At 47.2% G+C, this 22,672-nt stretch overlaps 1 protein-coding gene across 2 annotated transcripts in view; it reads right to left on the bottom strand.

Moving 5' to 3' along the window:
- Positions 1-7,802: 7,802 nt before the first annotated feature.
- The window catches only part of LOC146333904 (3-galactosyl-N-acetylglucosaminide 4-alpha-L-fucosyltransferase FUT3-like), a 38,874-nt gene continuing 24,004 nt past the window's right edge, over positions 7,803-22,672 (bottom strand). For both annotated transcript variants that reach the window (XM_084825076.1, XM_084825077.1), the window contains exons 3-4: positions 21,044-21,160; positions 7,803-10,843 (exon numbers count right to left, since the gene is read on the bottom strand). In XM_084825076.1, coding sequence (XP_084681202.1) covers positions 9,738-10,835 — 1,098 coding nt within the window. In that variant the 5' untranslated portion in view covers positions 10,836-10,843; positions 21,044-21,160 and the 3' untranslated portion in view covers positions 7,803-9,737. The remainder of the gene's footprint in view (positions 10,844-21,043; positions 21,161-22,672) is intronic.

The raw sequence follows: 22,672 nt of genomic DNA, 5'->3' as shown, positions 1-22,672 counted from the left end.
CTACATCATGCTTCCTTAAAACATTGGCTATTTGCTTTTCAAAAGTTTCATCCTTGTCTTCTCCTTGATTGGGTGGCCGGTAGTAGACTCCGACCACCAGGTTCCTTTTATTCTTTGCTCCATTTATTTCAACCCAGATGCTCTCCATGGGGCTACCAAGCTCATCCTCCTGTATTTCTGTGCAGAGATATGTATCTTTCACATACAGTGCAACCCCACCTCCCTTTCTGCTCCTCCTGTTCTTTTTGAACAAGTTATATCCTTCAATTGCTGTATTCCAGTCATGAGATTCATCCCACCAAGTCTCAGTTATACCTATCAGGTCATAATTTCCCTCTTGTATTAAGAGTTCAAGTTCGTTCTGTTTGTTTCCCATACTCTGGGCATTAGTATATAGACATCGAAGACCATGTGCTTCATAGTCTGGCTTTCTTCCTACATGTGTCTGAAGACTATTATTGGGCGCGATCAGAGCTGTTCTCTCCATTGCAGTGCATGCGCCTATGTCCATTGTTACCCCCAACATTACATCTCCCTTCCCCGTAGGATTCAGTTTAAAGCCCTCCTGATGAAGTTCTTCATGCTGTGGCCAAACACATTCTTCCCAGCCTTTGTGAGGTGCAACCCATCCCTAGCCAACAGCCCATCTTCCAGGAAGTATAGCCCGTGGTCCCAGAATCCAAATCTCTCTCGTCGGCACCACCTTCGTAGCCAGTCATTCACCCGGAGTATTTTTCATTCCCTTTCTATCCCTCTTATAACTACTGGAAGGATGGATGAGAAAACGATCTGGGCCCCAAAGTTCTTGAGTTTCCTTCCCAAAGCTTCAAAGTCTGACGTGATCTCTTCGTAGCTCCGCGTGGCGGTATCATTTGTTCCCACATGGATGTGAAGAAAGGGATACCTGTCAGTGGGCTTTATGAGCGCAGGCAACCTTTCAGTCACGTCTCTAATCTGTCCTCCCGGGAGACAACATACCTGGCAAGTCCATGGGTCTTCGCGACATACTTGGGTCTCGATCCCACGCAGCAAGGAGTCTCCCACTACTACCACTCTTCTCTTCTTCATCTTGTAGGCCTGGGTTTCATCGCCTCTGTTTGACTGACCTTTAGCCTCTTGCTCACTCTCATGCAGGTTCCCCTGTGATTCTTCCTCTGCAGGCTGTCCTCCAGTCTCATCCGCAAGTACCTGGAATCGGTTCCACTGCTCCACTGCTTCCACCGGTGCAGAGTGGCGTCTAGTTCTTCTTCTCCTAACTGTCACCCTTTTCCAAGGAGTATCCTCTATTCCATTTTTCTTCACCTCAGCATTTCCCACTGCCTCATCTTGCTGTTGCTCTTCAAGCTTCTGGTCTGCCCTTTGCTGCTGAAGTTCCCCCATTCTGTCCAAGAACTCTTCGTGTTCTCTTATTCCCCGGAGGGTCGACAGTCGCCGCTCCAGTACACTTACTTTTTCCTCCAGCAGCGTGATCAACTTGCGCTTGTTGCAGGTGTAGGCCATGTTGTTCTCCGGCAAGAAAACAAACATTGCACACACCTTGCAGGTCACCACCACCGGAGAGAGTCCTGTCCTTCCATAGCCTCTTTTCCCTTTTTGTGTCTAGCTTTGTGATTGTTCTAGACTGGCCTGTGCCTGCTCCTCTACTCAGTAGAGGTTAAAAGCAGAGTCCCACTGGTGTGAAAGTGTGTGTTACAAGACAAATAAATGGAAAAAACGTAGTTAAAATAAAAAATAAAAATAATTTAAAAAAATGTTAGGGGCCTCCCCCTTGACCTCCCCTGCTGAACTCCCCTGGCCAACTCCTGTTTGCTCCCCGTTTGCTCACTCTGGTCGCTCGCTCTCTGGGAGCTTGCTTGCTTCTGTAGTGCCTGGACCAGCTGGAGCAGCTTCCTCTGCTCTGCTCTGCTCTGCTCTGCTCAGCTGGGAGGCGGGAAACATGCTGAAGCTTCCCGCCCACTCAGCTGCTGGGAATACTCAGGCCACATCCCTCCAATTCAGTTGGAGCTCTCAGAAGCACCTGGTGAGCTCACAGCCTCTCAGAAGGATAAAGGGCAGCCCCCTGGGCTTCCTGCAACCCACTAACCTCTTTGCCTCTGTCTCCTTTGTCTCTTCTACCACTGCAACTCCCCTGGCCAACTCCTGTTTGGTCCCCCTGGCTCGCTCTGTTCGCTCGCTCTCTGGGAGCTTGCCTGCTTCTGTAGTCCCTGGACCAGCTGGAGCAGCTTGCTCTGCTCTGCTCAGCTGGGAGGCGGGAAACAGACTGAAGCTTCCCGCCCAGTCAGCTGCTGGGAGTACTCAGGCCACACCCCTCCAATTCAGTTGGAGCTCTCAGAAGCACCTGGTGAGCTCACAGCCAATCAGAAGGATAACGGGCAGCCCCCTGGGCTTCCTGCAGCCCACTTACCTCTTAGCCTCTGTCTCCTTTGTCTCCTTTGTCTCTTCAACCACTGCAACTCCCCTGGCCAACTCCTGTTTGCTCCCCCTGCTCGCTCGCTCTCTGGGAGCTTGCCTGCTTCTGTAGTCCCTGGACCAGCTGGAGCAGCTTGCTCTGCTCTGCTCAGCTGGGAGGCGGGAAACAAGGAATAGAATAGCAAGGAGAGACAAGAAGGCCTTCTTAAGTGAACAATGCAAAGAAATGGGGGAAAACAACAGAATGGGAAAGACTAGAGATCCCTTCAAGAAAATCGGAGATCTCAAGGGAACGTTTTGTGCAAAGACGGGCATGATAAAGGACAAAGAAGGCAGGGACCTCACAGAAGCAGATGAGATTAAGAAGAGGTGGAAAGAATACACAGAAGAACTATACAGGAAAGATCTGAATGTCCCCGATGGCCATGATAGTGCGGTCACTGAACTTGAGCCGGACATCCTAGAGAGTGAAGTCAAGTGGGCCTTAGGAAGCATTAGTAACAACAAAGCTAGCGGAGATGACAGTATTCCAGCTGAGCTATTTAAGATCCTAAAAGATGATGCTGTTAAAGTGCTGCATTCAATATGCCAACAAATCTGGAACACTCAACAGTGGCCGCAAGACTGGAAAAGGTCAGTTTACATTCCAATTCCAAAGAAGGGCAACGCCAAAGAGTGTTCAAACTACCGCACAATTGCGCTCATTTCACATGCCAGCAAGGTGATGCTCAAAATCCTGCAAGCTAGGCTTCAGCAGTATGCGAACCGAGAACTACCGGAAGTACAAGCTGGGTTTCGAAGAGGCAGAGGAACTAGAGATCAAATCGCCAACATTTGCTGCATCATGGAGAAAGCAAGAGAATTCCAGAAAAACGTCTATTTCTGCTTCATTGACTACGCTAAAGCCTTTGATTGTGTGGATCACAACAAACTGTGGCAAATTCTTAAAGTGATGGGAGTACCAGACCACCTTACCTGTCTCCTGAGAAACCTGTACGAGGGTCAAGAAGCAACAGTAAGAACCAGACATGGAACAACCGAGTGGTTCAAAATTTGGAAAGGAGTACAACAAGGCTGCATATTGTCACCCTGCTTATTTAACTTATATGCAGAGTACATCATGAGAAACGCCGGGTTGGATGAATCACAGGTCGGAATTAAGATTGCTGGGAGAATTATCAACAACCTCCGATATGCAGACGATACCACCCTAATGGCAGAAAGCGAAGAGGATCTCAAGAGCCTCTTGTTGAGGGTGAAAGAGGAGAGTGCAAAAGCTGGTTTGAAACTCAACATTAAAAAAACGAAGATCATGGCATCTGGCCCCATCACTTCCTGGCATATGGAAGGGGAAGAAATGGAAGCAGTGACAGATTTTACTTTCTTGGGCTCCAAGATCACCGCAGACGGTGACTGTAGCCATGAAATTAAAAGACGCTTGCTCCTTGGGAGGAAAGCTATGGCAAACTTAGACAGCATAGTAAGAAGCAGAGACATCACCTTGCCCACAAAGGTCCGTCTAATCAAAGCTATGGTTTTCCCAGTAGCAACGTATGGCTGTGAGAGATGGACTATAAGGAAGGCTGAGCGCCGAAGAATTGATGCTTTCGAACTGTGGTGCTGGAGAAGACTCTTACGAGTGCCCTGGACTGCAAGGAGGTCAAATCAGTCCATCCTAAAGGAAATCAACCCTGAGTGCTCATTGGAAGGACAGATACTGAAGCTGAAGCTCCAATATTTTGGCCACCTAATGCGAAGAGAAGCCTCACTGGAAAAGACCCTGATGCTGGGAAAGACTGAAGGCAAAAGGAGAAGGGGACGGCAGAGGATGAGATGGCTAGATAGCATCACCGATGCAATGAATATGAACTTGAGCACACTCCGGGAGAGAGCGCAGGACAGGAAGGCCTGGCGTGCTGTGGTCCGTGGGGTCACGAAGAGTCGGACACGACTGAACGACTGAACAACAACAACAACATAGAGAGGATGGCGAAGATTTCTCTGCATTTCACAGGAGGCAACGCTAGCTGACGCATTCCTCATCCATATCATCTCAAATGAAACAAATGCTTCCATTCATTTGCACCCTGACCCAGCTCAGCCCAAATTAATGGAGAGGTCCCCCCCCCCACTTAATTCCATGCAAGGGAAGGTTTTTAGTGCAGGTGGGGTGTTGCAGTGTGTGGGAAAGGGGAGTTAATCCTTCCTGCCCTAACTGCAGTCCCCCTTAAAAATTGCCCCGCTGTGTGGCAGTTAAGCAGACAGCGAGAGAGAAAAAACCCTTCCTGTAGGCAATAATGGACACTTGGGGCTTGGAATAAATCAGGGCCCCTGGGAAATAGATTCAGGGGCAATGTCAAATAGATTCGGGGGTCCTGGGAAATAGATTTTGGGCCCCTGGGAAATAGATTCTGGGGCCCTGCAAAAATAGATTTGGGGCTGAAGGGCCATGGGCGACACCCCTGATAAAAAAACAAAAAAACAAGTAGGTTTGTGGATTAATCAGATTTACTTGATCAGTCAGGCTGCATTTGGAGTCCTGTGTCCAGATCTAGGCAACCCATTTTAAGAAGGACAAACGAGTGTGTCCAGCGAAGAGTGACCAGGATGGTGAGGGGTCTGGAAACCCAGTCCTCTGAGGAACGGTTGAAAGGGCTGGGTAAGTTAAGCTAGAGAGTGAAGTCAAGTGGGCCTTAGGAAGCATTAGTAACAACAAAGCTAGCGGAGATGACAGTATTCCAGCTGAGCTATTTAAGATCCTAAAAGATGATGCTGTTAAAGTGCTGCATTCAATATGCCAACAAATCTGGAACACTCAACAGTGGCCGCAAGACTGGAAAAGGTCAGTTTACATTCCAATTCCAAAGAAGGGCAACGCCAAAGAGTGTTCAAACTACCGCACAATTGCGCTCATTTCACATGCCAGCAAGGTGATGCTCAAAATCCTGCAAGCTAGGCTTCAGCAGTATGCGAACCGAGAACTACCGGAAGTACAAGCTGGGTTTCGAAGAGGCAGAGGAACTAGAGATCAAATCGCCAACATTTGCTGCATCATGGAGAAAGCAAGAGAATTCCAGAAAAACGTCTATTTCTGCTTCATTGACTACGCTAAAGCCTTTGATTGTGTGGATCACAACAAACTGTGGCAAATTCTTAAAGTGATGGGAGTACCAGACCACCTTACCTGTCTCCTGAGAAACCTGTACGAGGGTCAAGAAGCAACAGTAAGAACCAGACATGGAACAACCGAGTGGTTCAAAATTTGGAAAGGAGTACAACAAGGCTGCATATTGTCACCCTGCTTATTTAACTTATATGCAGAGTACATCATGAGAAACGCCGGGTTGGATGAATCACAGGTCGGAATTAAGATTGCTGGGAGAATTATCAACAACCTCCGATATGCAGACGATACCACCCTAATGGCAGAAAGCGAAGAGGATCTCAAGAGCCTCTTGTTGAGGGTGAAAGAGGAGAGTGCAAAAGCTGGTTTGAAACTCAACATTAAAAAAACGAAGATCATGGCATCTGGCCCCATCACTTCCTGGCATATGGAAGGGGAAGAAATGGAAGCAGTGACAGATTTTACTTTCTTGGGCTCCAAGATCACCGCAGACGGTGACTGTAGCCATGAAATTAAAAGACGCTTGCTCCTTGGGAGGAAAGCTATGGCAAACTTAGACAGCATAGTAAGAAGCAGAGACATCACCTTGCCCACAAAGGTCCGTCTAATCAAAGCTATGGTTTTCCCAGTAGCAACGTATGGCTGTGAGAGATGGACTATAAGGAAGGCTGAGCGCCGAAGAATTGATGCTTTCGAACTGTGGTGCTGGAGAAGACTCTTACGAGTGCCCTGGACTGCAAGGAGGTCAAATCAGTCCATCCTAAAGGAAATCAACCCTGAGTGCTCATTGGAAGGACAGATACTGAAGCTGAAGCTCCAATATTTTGGCCACCTAATGCGAAGAGAAGCCTCACTGGAAAAGACCCTGATGCTGGGAAAGACTGAAGGCAAAAGGAGAAGGGGACGGCAGAGGATGAGATGGCTAGATAGCATCACCGATGCAATGAATATGAACTTGAGCACACTCCGGGAGAGAGCGCAGGACAGGAAGGCCTGGCGTGCTGTGGTCCGTGGGGTCACGAAGAGTCGGACACGACTGAACGACTGAACAACAACAACAACATAGAGAGGATGGCGAAGATTTCTCTGCATTTCACAGGAGGCAACGCTAGCTGACGCATTCCTCATCCATATCATCTCAAATGAAACAAATGCTTCCATTCATTTGCACCCTGACCCAGCTCAGCCCAAATTAATGGAGAGGTCCCCCCCCCCACTTAATTCCATGCAAGGGAAGGTTTTTAGTGCAGGTGGGGTGTTGCAGTGTGTGGGAAAGGGGAGTTAATCCTTCCTGCCCTAACTGCAGTCCCCCTTAAAAATTGCCCCGCTGTGTGGCAGTTAAGCAGACAGCGAGAGAGAAAAAACCCTTCCTGTAGGCAATAATGGACACTTGGGGCTTGGAATAAATCAGGGCCCCTGGGAAATAGATTCAGGGGCAATGTCAAATAGATTCGGGGGTCCTGGGAAATAGATTTTGGGCCCCTGGGAAATAGATTCTGGGGCCCTGCAAAAATAGATTTGGGGCTGAAGGGCCATGGGCGACACCCCTGATAAAAAAACAAAAAAACAAGTAGGTTTGTGGATTAATCAGATTTACTTGATCAGTCAGGCTGCATTTGGAGTCCTGTGTCCAGATCTAGGCAACCCATTTTAAGAAGGACAAACGAGTGTGTCCAGCGAAGAGTGACCAGGATGGTGAGGGGTCTGGAAACCCAGTCCTCTGAGGAACGGTTGAAAGGGCTGGGTAAGTTAAGCCCAGAGAAGAGAAGATTAAGCGGAGGCACTGTAATGGTCCTCAAATATCTGAAAGGGTGTCATGCAGAAGATGGCGCAGACGTGTTCTTTGTTGCCCCGGAGGGCAAAGCTAGAACCAGCAGCTGGAAATTGCAGGGAAATGTATTTCAGCTAAACTGTAGGACACATTCCCTAACAGTGAGGGCTGTTCAGCAGTGGAGCAGGTTTCCTTGGGAGGTGGTGGGTTCTCCATCACTGGAGGGACTTAAGCAGAGGCTGGATTAGCATCTCTCAGGGCTGCTGCAGCTATACCCTGCAATGGAGAGCCTGGACTGAACAGGGGCCTAGACTAGATGACCTCCAAGGCCCCTTCCAGCTCTATGATTCTATAATGCATTCATTATTTGATTTGCATAAATGTGCACAATATATATAATCAGCCAAAAGCATGCATGAATGGAAGAGGCCTCCTGCCTTCTGTCACCTGCATAGGAGAGGAATCCCACCGTAAGACCGCACTTTCCAGCTACACTTTTAAAGAGCTTCTATTAATTTATTTCAAGCTGAGATAAATTAAGATATAGACTTCTATACCAAATTGCAAAGGACAAAAGCTCTTAATCAGTTCTTGTCACACACATACACACACACACAGCCCCAACTGCAATCCGTACAATAAATCATCAGTGATAATCTCTCTCATTTGTCAATAAATAAGTGAAGAACCTCTGCATCAGATCCACTCACTCTGAACTCCCTCATGGTTCCTTCATTGTTCATTCATGTAATCCAGAGGTGGGAAACCATTTTTGGCCCAGGGGTTGAAGTCCAATTTGGGAAGAGTCTTGGGGTGGGGGGCAGCATTCCCTTGGGGAGGGCTAAGGGTACAGGGGGAGGGGTGACAGAGTGGGTGGGACAAAGCAAATGGGGGGGAGGTGAGGGTCAGGTGTAATTCATACAAAGTTTGACATGTTCGCACTAAGCACACAACCTGCAGCTGAATTCTATGCATGTCTGCTCAGGAGTAAGCCCCAGAGCAGCCACTTCCATGCCTGCAAAGCACAATTCAGTTCCATGTAGGGTATTTACAGGCAAAACTATTTAAAGCTTAAATGCCTTTAAATGCCCTGTTATCTCCATTGATGGATGGGAGCTTGCTGGAAGCAGCAGAGGAAGCTGCAGGATGGAGAAGCTTTGTAGGCGGAGCTTCCCCCACCCCTTGGTCTAATCCAGTTCATGACTCCTAAGGCAAGGTTTGTGCCATGGTCATTTAAGGCTGAAATCCTATGGCTCCAGGGAGGAACTGACCAATCCATCCATTCCTACCGTTTCCCTGAATTCCTGAGGCTTGACACATACTGCGTTTTGGACTGAGCCCCTCTGAGGGTGGAGAGAGCGGTCTACCCTCAGAGAGGTTCATCTGACCTGGAAGCCCACTCCCAGCCCCATGGAAACGTCCACATTACTTACCTCCCCCCACAGGGGAGGGAGGTAAAAAGGGGGCGAATGTGGGCATGGCATGGGGGGATCGGGGAGAGAGAGGTCCGCCCTCAGAGGTCCCAGCTCCCAACATGGGGAAATTTACACCCGCTCTGCAGTAGGGGTAAATCATTTCTCTCCCATTGCTTGCAGTGGGAGGGAAATGGGTAAAGAAACCCATAACAGGAAGGAAAGGGGGAGAAATACACTTCTCCCTCACTTCTGCCCTGCCAGCATGGGCCTCTGAGTTGGGCAGTAGGACTGTTTGAAAACAATGATCTAAGTCAGTGGTCCCCAACCTTTTTGGCACCAGAGACTGGTCTCGTGGAAGACAATTTTTCCATGGACTGGGGGGGATGTCCGCTGGCAGACTTCCAGCTGCTGGGATGCAAATGGCATCCACATAGCCAATGTCATTTGCTTCCCTATTCTTTGCAGTAATCGGCCACATAAAGATTTACGTAGCCTATTACTTGAAGAACACGGACACAAATGGCATCTGCTATGCGGATGCCATTTGCGTCCCAGTTGCCGGAAGTCCGCCAGCGGCCGGAGCTGGCCAGCAGCTCTGCGGACTCGCTGCGGAGCAGAGCCGGCCAGGGCCAGCAAGGATTCCAGGGGGGACGGGACGAATCACCTCCCAGACCCCTGCGGACCCAAGGTGAGGGGATTTTGCACACCCCCGCAGCCCAGTTGCTAAAAGTCCACGGACTGGGACCAGTCCGCAGCCCGGGGGTTGGGGACCCCTGATCTAAGTGATGCATTTTAAACTTTTGCAACCCCAGCTCCCTATTAATCTGTTATGTTAATTTGGCCCATTTAATTAACGCAAGAGCAGCAATTAAGGCATGGAAGAGGTCACATTAGGAGAAGGTGTAAAACGTGACAGCCAGGCTTTGCAAGAGCCGGGGACATCTTGCAAAGAACTGTACCAGGAGAGGCCAGCCAGCAAAAGAATGAGACCCACTGCGTGGCCCGACGGTTCACTGCCTCACTTGAACCATTTGCTCAGCTCAGGCAAGGTCTGGTACTTGGTTGGCAATTGTTGCAAAGCCTGGCACGCTTTGCAGAACTGGTAGCCCCAAGATTTGTAGTGAACTGGTTTCAGCCAGGACCGCCACTGGAAGTAACTTGCATATCGCGTGTCGTTCCTGTCCAGTTCGTGCAAGAAATCGGCCAGCTCTCGTGGGCTGGGGAAGTCGTTGATATGAATGAACGAGTCCGGGGGCATGCACCGCTCGTAGTTCTTCCGGGGTGGTCCCATGACCACGGGCACCGTCCCAGCCATGAACGAATTCTTCCAAACCTTCTCAGTGATGTAGTCATCGTGCTGTGAATTCTCAAAGGCCAGGTAGAATTTGTACTGGGATAATGTGGACAGAAGTTTGGTTCCCGGTAATGGCCAGTGACCGCGTCCATAGACATCCACATTGATGTACTGTTTCAGCTGCTGGTAGTACTTTACCCGAGGCTGAACATAAGTGGGCCTCCAGTTGCTGACCACCCAGGCCACTAGCTTGGACTTGGGCGGGATGGTGAACTCTTGAGGCTGGTCGAGGAGTTCCAGCCACCCATATGGGGCAAAGATATCCGAGTCCCTCCGGTAGGACATAGAGAGGTTGAAGAGGTTGTCCATGAAGGTGGGGACAGGGTGTTTGCTGGGAGGCTCCGGACTATACCAGATCCAGCGTTGGGAGAGCGGCCGTGGGTCATGGGGCAGCTTGGCAGCATTCAAGTAGACGTCGTAATGGTGAACAAGCACCGCGTCAGCCTTTTGGTACCAGCTGCGGTCGACAGTGAAGTGGCAATCAGCAACATTGAGGACTTCCGTGCAGTTCTCAATGCCAACACGGATGCCATACGGCCAGGTCCAGAGGAGAATGGTGAGGCCTGAGGGCCCTTTGTGTACTGTAGGCCGAGTTCCAGGCCGGTTCTGTGGTGCCAACATGGGAGAAGTGGAGAATAAGGAGTCCGTCTTCGACTCGGTCTGGATGTAGGCAAAGAAGATGGCGGCAATCGCTACCTGGACGAGAATGAGCAGGAGAGGTTTCCGCCAAGACATCGTTTTGGTCTGTCCTTTGGGATCCATGCTGCGGCCTGAGAAGAAAGGAGATGAACGTTAAGGAGACAGCATTTGCATCATCGAGAAGTAAGGCGCTTGTGCAAAATCACCCAGGTGAGAAACATGGAGTACAAAATATCCATCTGTTTACATGGGTATTCACAAGTGCAGCCTTGCCCATCCACATGTGGGTAATTGCTGCTGCAATCAACCTCAGTCCTGGTTGCTTTGTTGGCTTTATTCAAGGTTTATTTGTTTTATTATTTATTTATTTATTTATGCATGCATGCATGCATGCATGCATGCATTCAGCCATTCATTCAATCATTCACTCATTCAAACTGCTTATATACTGCTATCATAATCTCCATGTGGTTTCCATTTTTAAAAAATGCATTAAATACAGTATAAAAGCCACTGTAAAAACTGGAATAAATACATTTTTAAAAGTTATAAAAACGATAAAATGGAGCAGTGCGATTGTATGTCAGGGAAAGTCTAAGTAAACAGATAATGTCTATGGGAGGCATCTAAAACTCGCTATAGTTTATCGTATTTTATTGTGCTTTTTATCATGTTGTTGTTCTTCGCCCTGGGATTTTTATTTTAATGAATGGTGGGATATAAATGGAATGAAATGAACTACCATACATACATTATTATAGAACAGTAAGTAAGTAAGTAACGTTATTATAATACTCTCCACAGACCATTTGGAACACAAAATAATCCACAAAATAAAATACATAAGACAACCCCCCACCCCAAATATATATCAGTTGTTTAAAATATTTAAAACCTAAATACAATTGACATAGTATGTTAAAATATCATCATCCAATTACAACATATGAGTCTGAAGAATGACCTTACGAATTTTAACAGCAGAGAATCAAAATTCTGCAACAGCCTGTGTTACACATTTATTAACATTAGCCAGTAAGTAAATAAAATGCCAGTTGGAGGATCTTCCAGGGAATTTATTTAAAATACTGTAGGTGTAATTCTTATTCGCTTGTCTCTATAAAAATTACAAAAAAGGAGTACGTGCGATAGAGACTTTACCGCTTCATCTCCACATGAGCAAAGACAATTTGTATGAAGGATTCCCTGGAAGTGACCGTCCAGTACAGCAGAAGGAATGGCATTGAACCTGGCTCTAGAGAACGTTATGCGATATTTAGGAATGGTCAAATTTCCAAGGCATTTTGCACAACTTTAAAGTCAAATGTCAACGCTAGGTGAACTGGGGAAAAGGTAGTAGGAGCAGCAGATAAGAAATACTGAGTATCCACGTCTAGCGTCCTTGACTTTAATCCAGAGAGCAAGGAGAGATTTTGCTTGAGAAATATCTTGGGTGGAGAGAAAGCTACCAGAAAAAGCTATCTGTAATTTGCCTCTGGCCGCTTCAGACCACTGGCTGATGTCATTGTCTTCCCAGAGAAGGGGCTCATATCCTGATTCGGAACTTGCCTAATCAAGCTTTAGCCAGAATCTAAATGACCATCGCTAAGCAATACATTCCATGGATGAAAGCCCAGCCTCAAGCCGTAAAACAGCTCATGGCACACAGCTAGGTGCACCAAAGAGCCCACACAGAAAAGATGAAAGTATTTGTTCTAAGGCAGAGGAGAAACCCCAAATCCACACTGGAACGCCAAACAATAATTGTGGCAACACCTTGGCCTTAAATACTCAGAGAGTAGCAGGAATAAACTGTCCTTCTCTAGTATAGAAAAAGCAAACTATTGCTTTAGCACTATTAGATGCTGATTGTATAATAGAAGTCCGGTGAGCCACTCAAGAACCAGAAGATTGAAAGACAATCCCCAAATACCTGAACTGTCTGGCTTGCTGTATAGTCTGACCACCTAGAACCCATTTATTCAGGAGAAGGCTCGTAGTAAAAACCGTAATCTTGGTTTTACTAATAGTTAGCACATTTTCTTTACAATAGCCCATAAATGCTCTCCACATTTGTTTCAAACAAGCTTTGGTAAAAGAAAGGAGAACAGCATCATCTGCTTATAAAAATGTGGGGATGCTAACTGTGGCCAGTTTGGGGGCATGAAAATCTCATGAAGGATAAACCTTAGATAGATCAGATTAAATAGCGTGGGTGAGAGTATGCAACCTTGGCGTACTCCCTTAGTAACAGGGACAGAATTAGTTAGGGTACCCTCCACACCAATCTCACTTGTGCAGTAGTATTCTGATATAAACAGTAATTAAAGTAATATTTTACCAATAGAAGAGGAATAAAGCTTAGCCCATAGCTTATCCCTTGGACTCAAATCAAGCCTGGATTTTAGATCTATAAAAGCAGCATATAGACCCTTGCTGGGAGATATATATATATTTGATAAGTGGCTTAAGACCAGGCAATGTTGACCGACCTCTTCTAAAGCCTGCTCATCTCCTAGGATATGTTCATCCTCCATCCAGGTAACAAATTTATTATTAAGATAGTAATCATATAATTTACCCACTACTGAAAGTAGGTTGATGGGCTGATAACTAGAGGGATAATTTCTATGTCCTTTCTTGTACATAGGGCACCTATTGGGCAGTTGAGCAATCCTATTTATTTGTGTCAACAGGGCTTCAAATAACAGTGCCCACCATGTAACATTAACATTCAAGAATTCAGGCATAACTAGATCTGGCCCTGGAGCCTTTCCATATTTTATATGAGAAATTAATATCTTTATTTCAGCTTGGGTTATAGCAGCCTGAACTCAGGAGTCAGAGATGTCTGAGGAGGAAAAAAAATGAATCCATGGAAGCCCGCTTTCTGGGCTTCCTAAAAAACATGGGAAAATATGATTCCCAAACCTGCAATTTTACATGCCATTGAACCTGAAAAATTGCTAACACACCCGTGACTGTTGACTAAAAGCATTTGGGGCACAGTCCTATGGGGACAGCCAGCCACCTCTGAATTCGGAGGCAGCCAACTATCCAACGCAGAGTGGCCGGCGCATGGAGGGGATCCTCTCCTCCACGCTCCGACTGCCCTGCATTTGCAGCAAGATGTGCTATTTCGGCTGTCTAGCCGGGGCGCATCACAGTGGGGGGGGGAGGCTGAACGGTGCATAGGAAGCATCATAATGACGTTTCCATAGTCTCTTCCCTGCCCTGCCCCTGGAGCACCCCCTTCGTGGCAGCCCCACACTGCTCTTGTGAGCGCGGGGCTGTGGGCGACCCGCTGCCCTCAAGGCGGGGGGCGGGAGGGGGTCAGGTTTCCGGTCACTGAGCTCAGAGCCCTGGCTCCGAGCTCAGCTCCAAGAAGCCAAACCCCCCTATGGCCACGTAGACTGGGGATGTCAGAGAAATCTGCTGCGGATTCAAATGAGGCCGGACGGACTCTTTGGGATCCAGCCTCAGGGATCCGCAGTGGATCGGGACCGCTTACCTCCGCTCCAGGAGGACTGGAGGCGGAGCGGCGCTCAGCTGCTTCTTCGCCTCCCGCCCCGCCCTTGCCACCATGTGTGCTCCTTAAAGAAAGAAAAGGCCATCGTCTGGATGTGCCCATACACTTAGACGCAAATAGAGCCATGAATCTTGCGTCTAAGTCTGTGGGCCCACAGGCTTATACGCAAGGTTCACGGCTCTGTTTTTTTAAAAGGAAAGACAAGGCGCGCGGCAGGGACGGGGGGGAGGCGAACGGCTCTGGCTGGCAGGAGGGAAGGTAAGCGGCCCCCAAGCTGGTCCCCCCTCCGAATCCTCACGGAGCGGAGCCACTCCGGAGGATTCCGGGGGGGGAGGAACAGATCGCCTCCCCGCCCCCGGATTCCCCACCGGAACGGAGGGTGGGGAATCCGTACACCCCCAATGTAGACACTGTCTAGCAGCCATAGGATTGCGCCCTCGGTATCCTTTTCCAAAGACGAATTTATCAGAAAACTCCGCTGCTTTGCAGAGCTTCTTTCTTCTTCTGGACTACCAGAGGTTTAGAATGCCTTTTTCGACGGTAGTATGTTTGAGGTAATACTGCACAATTATCTGTTCTGTATTGGCAACATACTTCCTTCACCGTTTTCTAGCTTCAAAACATTCCTTGTCAAGCTATGTGTTATGCTTAAAGTTCCTAAGCTTTACCTGAGTTGCCCTCAATGTCACATTAGCAGCATTTATACCTTCAGGCCAAAGACGTCTCCTGTGCCTGGGTACCAAGGCTGAATCAGCTAACTGGCAATTAACCTGTACCTCAGTTCTAAAAGGGGCAAAAAAAAGTCAGAGAAAGAGGCAGATGATCGCTTTCAAGTCTGCCAGCCAGGGAGAAACTGTGAATAAGGGCAAAAAGCGCATCAGAGACCATTGCATAACTAACTGTGCTACCTCCCTGACATGTATGTATATTCACCACATTTCTCAAAAAGGGGGTTCCCATTAAGAATTCCAAGAGCAAGTTGGCCAGCCATCTGGGCTGAACATATAACAGCAAAATTAACCCCAGAATCCTTGGAGCATCTATCACGGTTAACTATATAATCCTCAGGTTCGATCGAACCTCAGAACTGAGATGAAAACAAGAATGCATTGTTAGGCCCAATGCATGCATTAAAGTTCCCCACCACAACTACATAAGCTACAGGAATCTATTACTTAGGTTTCGAAATTCTCGCATTCTTGCTTAATTCGATCTGTTGTAGAGCTAGGAGGAATATAAACATTAGCAAACAGAAAGCTCAATGAACCAAAATTAATTAGATAGGCTTCTGCAATATGATCACAATATGGGAAACATTTGATGGTAACCTGAAGGGAAGGAGAGATCAGAATGGCTAACCCCACCCTTAATCTTCCAGTTGGAGCAAAAGCTGTTAAAGCATTAATAAAATAGCCATTAAGGTCTAATTTTGCAGTACAACATGTCTCTTGAAGGAGAATAACATCGAACTTCCTAATAAAATCTGTTACATCAGCATCCCTGGATTTACAGTTCCAGCCAGCTATGTTCCACTGAAGCATTTTAAACTGGAAATTATTTAGGGGTGACAATTCTAAGTTAGCAAGGGCCAAAGAAATAGAATAGGGTCTAGACAATTTAGAAACCCTACTCTGCTCTCCCTGAGTCTTCGTTGCCAATCAGCTGTATGGCTCTGATCTAATTCTCCTCCTTCATCAACAAACACTGCCCCATTTCTCACAGATGTTTGTCTAGTTGTACTAGCAATGACTGTTGGTTTTCTTATTGATATGGGGTCGTGCTCACCCAATTCACTTGATTCTAAAAACCTTCTTTGCAGTCACTCCCTATCTGTCACGGGATTAGCTACGATAGGAGTGGGATTATATTCTCTCACAAGGGGGTGATCATGCTGCTTCAGTCCAGTCATCAATGTTATAATTATTCCTTTGCTCTAACCTCGTCTGTTCAGTCTTTCTATCAGCCATGAGCACATTAACTGCTGGATACTGGTCCAAGCCTAGAGATTTTCCTGAAGTCAGACCTTTCCTTTCTTGGAGGCCAAGCAGCGTTTCTCTCCCACATTGGAGGCATTCAAGATGAGGCCGGACAGCCATCTGTCGGGGATGCTCTGACTGGGATTCCTGCATTGAGCAGGGGGTTGGACTAGATGGCCTTGTAGGCTCCTTCCAACCCTACTATTCTATGATATGATTCTGTGACATGGGAGGGGCTATATTTTTACAAAACTGAGAAACTACTAGCCCCACACAAAAAAACCTCATTCTTTATAAGATAAACCTTCCTAGCTATTTGCCAATCTGTAAAGGAAACAACTGCGCATGCGTGCATATAGTTAAAAAAACAATTCTGTATGTGCAATATTGGCTACAGTAAAAACCCCATACGCAGCTGGGGCTAAGGTATGCATCACATGGCGCTTATGCTCTAGCTGAGCTAGCAGTAGGGATGTACGAAAGTCACTTGCCTTTTTGCAGATGTGATTCACGGGGGGGGGGTGCTCCGTCCCTCCCCCTAGAATCCTCCCTGGCCGGCTCTGCTCCACGGTGGCTCCGCGGAGCCGCTGGCCAGGGCCGTCTGCAGCTGGTGTTCCAGCCACGGACGGGCTGCTGCGGATGCAAATGGCAGCCGCTGTAGCGGCCATTTGCGTCCTGCCAGGCTGCTGTGATAGGCTACGCAAGGATTTACATAGCCTATCACGGCAAAGAGCAGGCACGCAAACGGCGGCCGCTATGCCGTTTGCGCTGCTGCTCTTTCCGTGATAGGCTACGTAAGTATTTACATAGCCTATCACGGTAAAGGCAGCCACGCAAATGGCGGCCACTACACCACATCCTCTTACAAATAAGGCCAGAATGTATATTCAGAGCATATCCTCGAGGGACCTGAGTATCTGTCTTCCCAGTCTCTCATCCAAGGAGAGAGGAGAAAATCGTTAGAATGATTAGCTGACAACTTCTGCTTCTCAGAATACAACCTCTTTTCATCCAGTTTCGATACTTCCTCTGGATTCATAGAATCATAGAATAGTAGGGTTGGAAGGGGCCTACAAGGCCATCGAGTCCACCCCTGCTCAATGCAGGAATCCAAGTCAGAGCAGCCCTGACAGATGGCTGTCCAGCCTCGTCTTGAAGGCCTCCAGTGTGGGAGAGCCCCCCACCTCCCCAGGTCATGGGTTCCATTGTCGTATTGCTCTTACAGTCAGGAAGGTTTTCCTGATGTTCAGCCGGAATCTGGCTTCCTGTCACTTGAGCCCATTATTCCGTGTCTTGCACTCTGGGATGATCGAGAAGAGATCCTGGCCTTCTTCTCTGTGACAACCTTTCAAGGACTTGAAGAGTGCTATCATATCTCCCCTCAGTCTTCTCTTCTCAAGGCTAAACATGCCCAGTTCTTTCAGTCTCTCCTCACAGGGCTTTGTTTCCAGTCCCCTGATCATCTTTGTTGCCCTCCTCTGAACCCTCTCCAGGTTGTCTGCATCCTTCTGAAAGTGTGGTGCCCAGAACTGGACACAGTACTCCAGATGAGGCCTAATCAGTGCAGAGTAGAGGGGAACTAGTACTTCCCGGGATTTGGAAGCGATGCTTCTATGAATGCAGCCCAAAAGAGCATTTGCCTTTTTTGCAGCCACATCACATTGTTGGCTCATATTCAGCTTGTGATCGACAACAATTCCAAGATCTTTCTCACTTGTAGTGTTGTTGAGCCACGTATCCCCCATCTCGTAACTGTGCATTTGGTTTCTTTGTCCTCCGTGCAGAACATGGCATTTATCCCTATTCAATGTCATTCTGTCGTTTTCTGCCCAGCGCTCCAGTCTATCAAGATCACTTTGAATTTTGTTTCTGTATCCCACCCAATTTTGTGTCATCTGCAAATTTGATCAGCATTCCCTGCACCTCCTCCTCCAAGTCATTAATAACAATGTTGAAGAGCACTGGGCCCAGGACTGAGCCCTGCGGTACCCCACTCGTCACCTCTCCCCAGTTGGAGAAGGTCCCATTGATCCCTCTTTGAGTCCGATTCTGTAGCCAACTGTGGATCCACCGGATCGTTGTTTCATCTAGCCCACTTTGAGCTAGTTTGCTCATCAGGAGATCATGGGGCACTTTGTCGAAAGCTTTGCTGAAGTCGAGGTATATGATGTCTACAGCATTCCCACGGTCTACAAGGGAGGTGACTTGATCAAAAAATGAGATCAGATTTGTCTGGCAGGACTTGTTTTTGACAAATCCATGTTGGCTTCGAGTAATCACGGCATTGTTGTCAAGGTGCTTCCAGATGGATTGCTTTATCATCTGCTCCAGAATTTTCCCAGGGATTGATGTCAGACTGAGTGGTCTGTAGTTCCCAGGTTCCTCCTTTTTACCCTTTTTGAAGATAGGGACAACGTTAGCCCTCCTCCAGTCGTCTGGCACTTCCCCCGTCCTCCATGATTTCTCAAAGAGAATAGACAGCGGTTCTGAGAGTTCTTCTGCCAGTTCCTTTATTACTCTAGGGTGCAGATTCTTTGGTTTCTCGTCTAGTAATTTATGTTGGAGGGACTCGGGCCAACCCTGAAGTCCTGACCTCAGCCAAATTACTTTGAGATGTAAGCCTGTTATATCTCAAGTAAAGTCTGTTCTTAACCCACTACTGGAGTGTGTTTTGTCTACATCCATGGCTACTGATGGGACTGATTTGGACTTCAGTTTACACAGTTTACCATTTTTATTGTGGGTGGGTTCATTCTTAATTCCCTCTATATCAGTCATGGGAGTTAAATGTCACCTCGAAGCACAGGGGAGGTCTACCTTAGCATATCAGGTGTTTGGGGACAGACCCCAGCAGCTGCGGCCATTGCCTTTATGCTTGCGGGGGCTTCGTGGCCGCCCACTGCTGGAAACAGGATGCTGGGCCAAATGGACTCACCTTGGTCTCATCCAGCAGGGCTCTTCTTTGTTTCCTCTTCAGTTGCAATCCAAAGCATGCTTACCTGGGAGGAAGGCCCCGCTGAAGAGAGCGGGGCTTACTTCTGAGAAAACAGGCCTAGTTTTCACAGGAAGGGCGGAGAGGCCGATCGACGGCTATTGGCCATGAGAGCAAAATGGAAACCCCAGGCAGAGGGGCAGCCTAGCTGTGAAAGCCAAATGCTGGTGACAAGGGAGAGAGCAGGGTGTTGGCCTTCATGCTTGTGGGGGTTTTGCGGCTGGGCACTTCTGGGAACGAGACTGCTGTTGGTACGATCCAGAAGGGTGGCTCTGGCATACACCCAGACTCACCTTGTCTGACTTCTACCAGGGCAGCCCTGTTCAGAGCACAGAACCGTCCATCTCACAGCAGGACAGCAGGCTGCCGAATCATTTATGAGATTTAAAGGGCTCACTCCTCTGCAGAAGAACCCGGGCTCCTGCCAAAGGGTGGGCCGTGAGGGAGAGGACAAGCCCCCCAGCCCCTTTCACCATCCTGCAGAAGAAGAGGGGCCTCCAGCCAGTGTCACTTGCCACGCCAACGACACCCCTGGGATCACTCATTCGTTATATTTCTAGAACTGCCCTATAGCCAAAGCTCCCTGGGCTGTTTGCAAAGATCAAAACCCTAAAAATGCAACATTATAACGTCGTAACCAGCTATGCACAAAACCAGAACCATTTTAAACAATCAACAATTAAAAAAATCCCAAGACTCATTAAAAAGCCTCATCAAATGCCTGGGAGTAGAGGAAAGTTTTGACCTGGTGCCAAAAAAGATGGCAATGTTGGCGCAAGGGGGAACTTGCTGGGGGTGAGTGCCCCAAGGTCCAGGGGCCGTCACCTCTGTCCCTTTTTGCTATCCTCCAAGCAACCCGCAGGGGAGACTCAGGATGGCTGTGGCGCACGGGGAGGTTCAGCAGGAAATGTGCAACGTCCTTCCATGCAGCTAGCCTGCCCACCTGCCCAGCAGAGCAGACAAACAGGAAATGCATCCGACCCTGAACAATGTGGTAATACAAGAAGTGGGATGGGCTAACTGGTATGATAAAGACATATACCAAAAAAAGTCTGATAATATAATTTCTATCTGTGCAAGCTAAAAACATATATTACAACAGAGGAGAAGGCAATATTATTGTGCTGAAATGTCCTAACAATGCTAGAAAAAAACAGTGCCAAGTAAAATCAAAAACAAAAGTGTTTCGACACATGTTCTCCTGCATGAAAAATGGTCTAGTCTGTAAAAGGTATATCAAAAAACCAAGAAAGCTTATATACACAGACACATTTTGCAGGCCACGTTCCTCATAATTACCAACAAGGGCATGGCGGTGCCTAAACCTGTGAATATAAAAACAATTTTGTATTTAAAAAGTTTAGTCTTTAAAAAACTGCTGCTTAAATATATATTATCATATTTTTAGCTATTTCAGTGGTTTTAAATTTCGTATGCTTAAAATGTTTTAGACAATGTATTATTAGAATGTTGTACCATTTAATGTTGCATAATGTTTATCGTATCATAGTTTGTATTTTCTGTGAATTGTTGTGGAAGGCCTGGGCTAAAAGAAATAAAATAATAATAATAACAAAATATACAAATGTGTTGTATGAAAAACTCATCAGTTTATGGACACTGCCAGACCGGAGCAGATATATGTGCATGCCACATGTGCACATTTTAATGATAAAAGAACTGAAAATGGGCAGAGGCACCACTATAGGTAACTAGTGCTGAGGAAGGCAAGGAAATGCAGTAGTCCTTAAAAATAAATACATAGAAAGAAAGGTATGGCCATTTTTAAATACATTAAAATGCAGTTTCTCATATAAGAAAACGGGATACTCACAGTCAGAAGGTTAGTCCGGACGCTTATGAGGTCACTCAAGAGGCAGGGATCTTGGCAGGGGTTGCCACACTCTCCGCACAAACCGAGGAAACTTGGAGCCCCTATTAAATGCTCAAACTGCAAAAACATAGGCATAGGGAAGCCATAGTTAGTTTCTTAAAGGGCACCCATCCAAAAAGAACTGCTATCATATTTTTAAAAAATGCCAGCCAGGTTCAACATTCAGTGCCCCCTTAAGGCCAAAAATGAAAAATATCTACAGACCGCTGTTGTTAGTGGTTATTCGTAATGCGTAACCATCCGGGCCATCTCTTCATTCAAACTGAGTGTCTAAAAAAAATGCTCCACGCTGTAGAGATTGGTGGCGCAGCTTCGTCCTTCCTGTTCACCTTACTCTAAACAGAAGAACTTTCAGTAGCTGAGGCTGTGTTCATATGACAGGAAACTGTGTCACATTCTCCAGTTCTGTATGCAGTTTTTGTGTTCGCTGATCCTTCTTTTAAGGGCTCTTGTTGTCAGACCCACATGTATTTCTTACAAGGGCCTATGATGGCATATATCACACCTCTAGTGTGGCAATTAAAGAAACCCCGGGAGGAATATTGTGCATTCCCTATTGGGTTGACAAAAGTTTTACTCTATCACAGTTAACACGCAGGCTGCAGTGACCGCACAGAAAGTCCCTTCTTCCTTCTTCCCTGAAAGTGTTCTGTCCACCCATATAGGTCTGCAGGCACCGTGCACCAGTATATCCCTGAGGTTCTGCAACGTCCTTTGTTATTATGAGGAACGCGGCCTGCAAAATGTGCGTGTATATTAGACCATTTTTCAGGAACTAGACTGCTGATGGAGACTTTGTGTCGAAGCACTTGGTTCTGGTTATTTCTGGTATTGTAGGCACATCACAGCATTATAATATTGTCTTCTCCTCTGTTGTTTTAATGTATAGTTTTAGCTTACACAGATAAATATATATTGCCAGATTTGGGGGGCATATATTCTTTATCATCTCCAGTTAGCCCATCCCTCTGGTGTGCCTGGCCCTGGTGTTCAGCCAAGTACGTTGCACCAGGCATGGCAGGGAGGTCAGTCAGGAAAAGAACATCGGAAGAGCCCTGCTGGGTCAGTCCAAGGGTCCATCGAGTCCAGCATTCTGTTCACACAGAGGCCAGCCAGCTGTTGACCAGGCAACCACAAGCAGGGCATGAGCGCAACAGCTCCCTCCCATCCATGTTCCCCAACTACTGGTGTACATAGGCTCACTGCCTCTGGTACTGGAGGCCGCACAGAGCCCTCAGGACTATTATTTATTTATTTATTTAAAATATAAAAGCCTGGGAAAAGAGAAAGCTTTCCACCTGGGGCCAAAAAGACTGTAGGCACCAGGCAATCCTCTCTAGGGATGGTGTTCGAAAAGTGGGGAGCCACCACTGAAAAGGCCCTCTGGCTCCTAGCCACCTGCCTCACCTTATTTGGCTGGGGAAGTAAATAGGGGAGGAGATCATGATAGTACCTGTTATTAGGTACTATCTAATAACATCATCATGCTAAATCAGCATGAACAGCTGTTCATGCTGATTTAGCAAAGAACATTCACAAATTTTGCCATAGAAGTCTTTGAAAGTGTTC

This window comes from Heloderma suspectum, chromosome W, assembly GCF_057233095.1.
Source record: "Heloderma suspectum isolate Gila_16-S chromosome W, 16-S_ref, whole genome shotgun sequence".
Lineage (NCBI taxonomy): Eukaryota > Metazoa > Chordata > Lepidosauria > Squamata > Helodermatidae > Heloderma > Heloderma suspectum.
The sequence above is the reverse complement of the archived record's forward strand: the minus strand, read 5'-3'. Positions and strand labels throughout refer to the sequence as shown.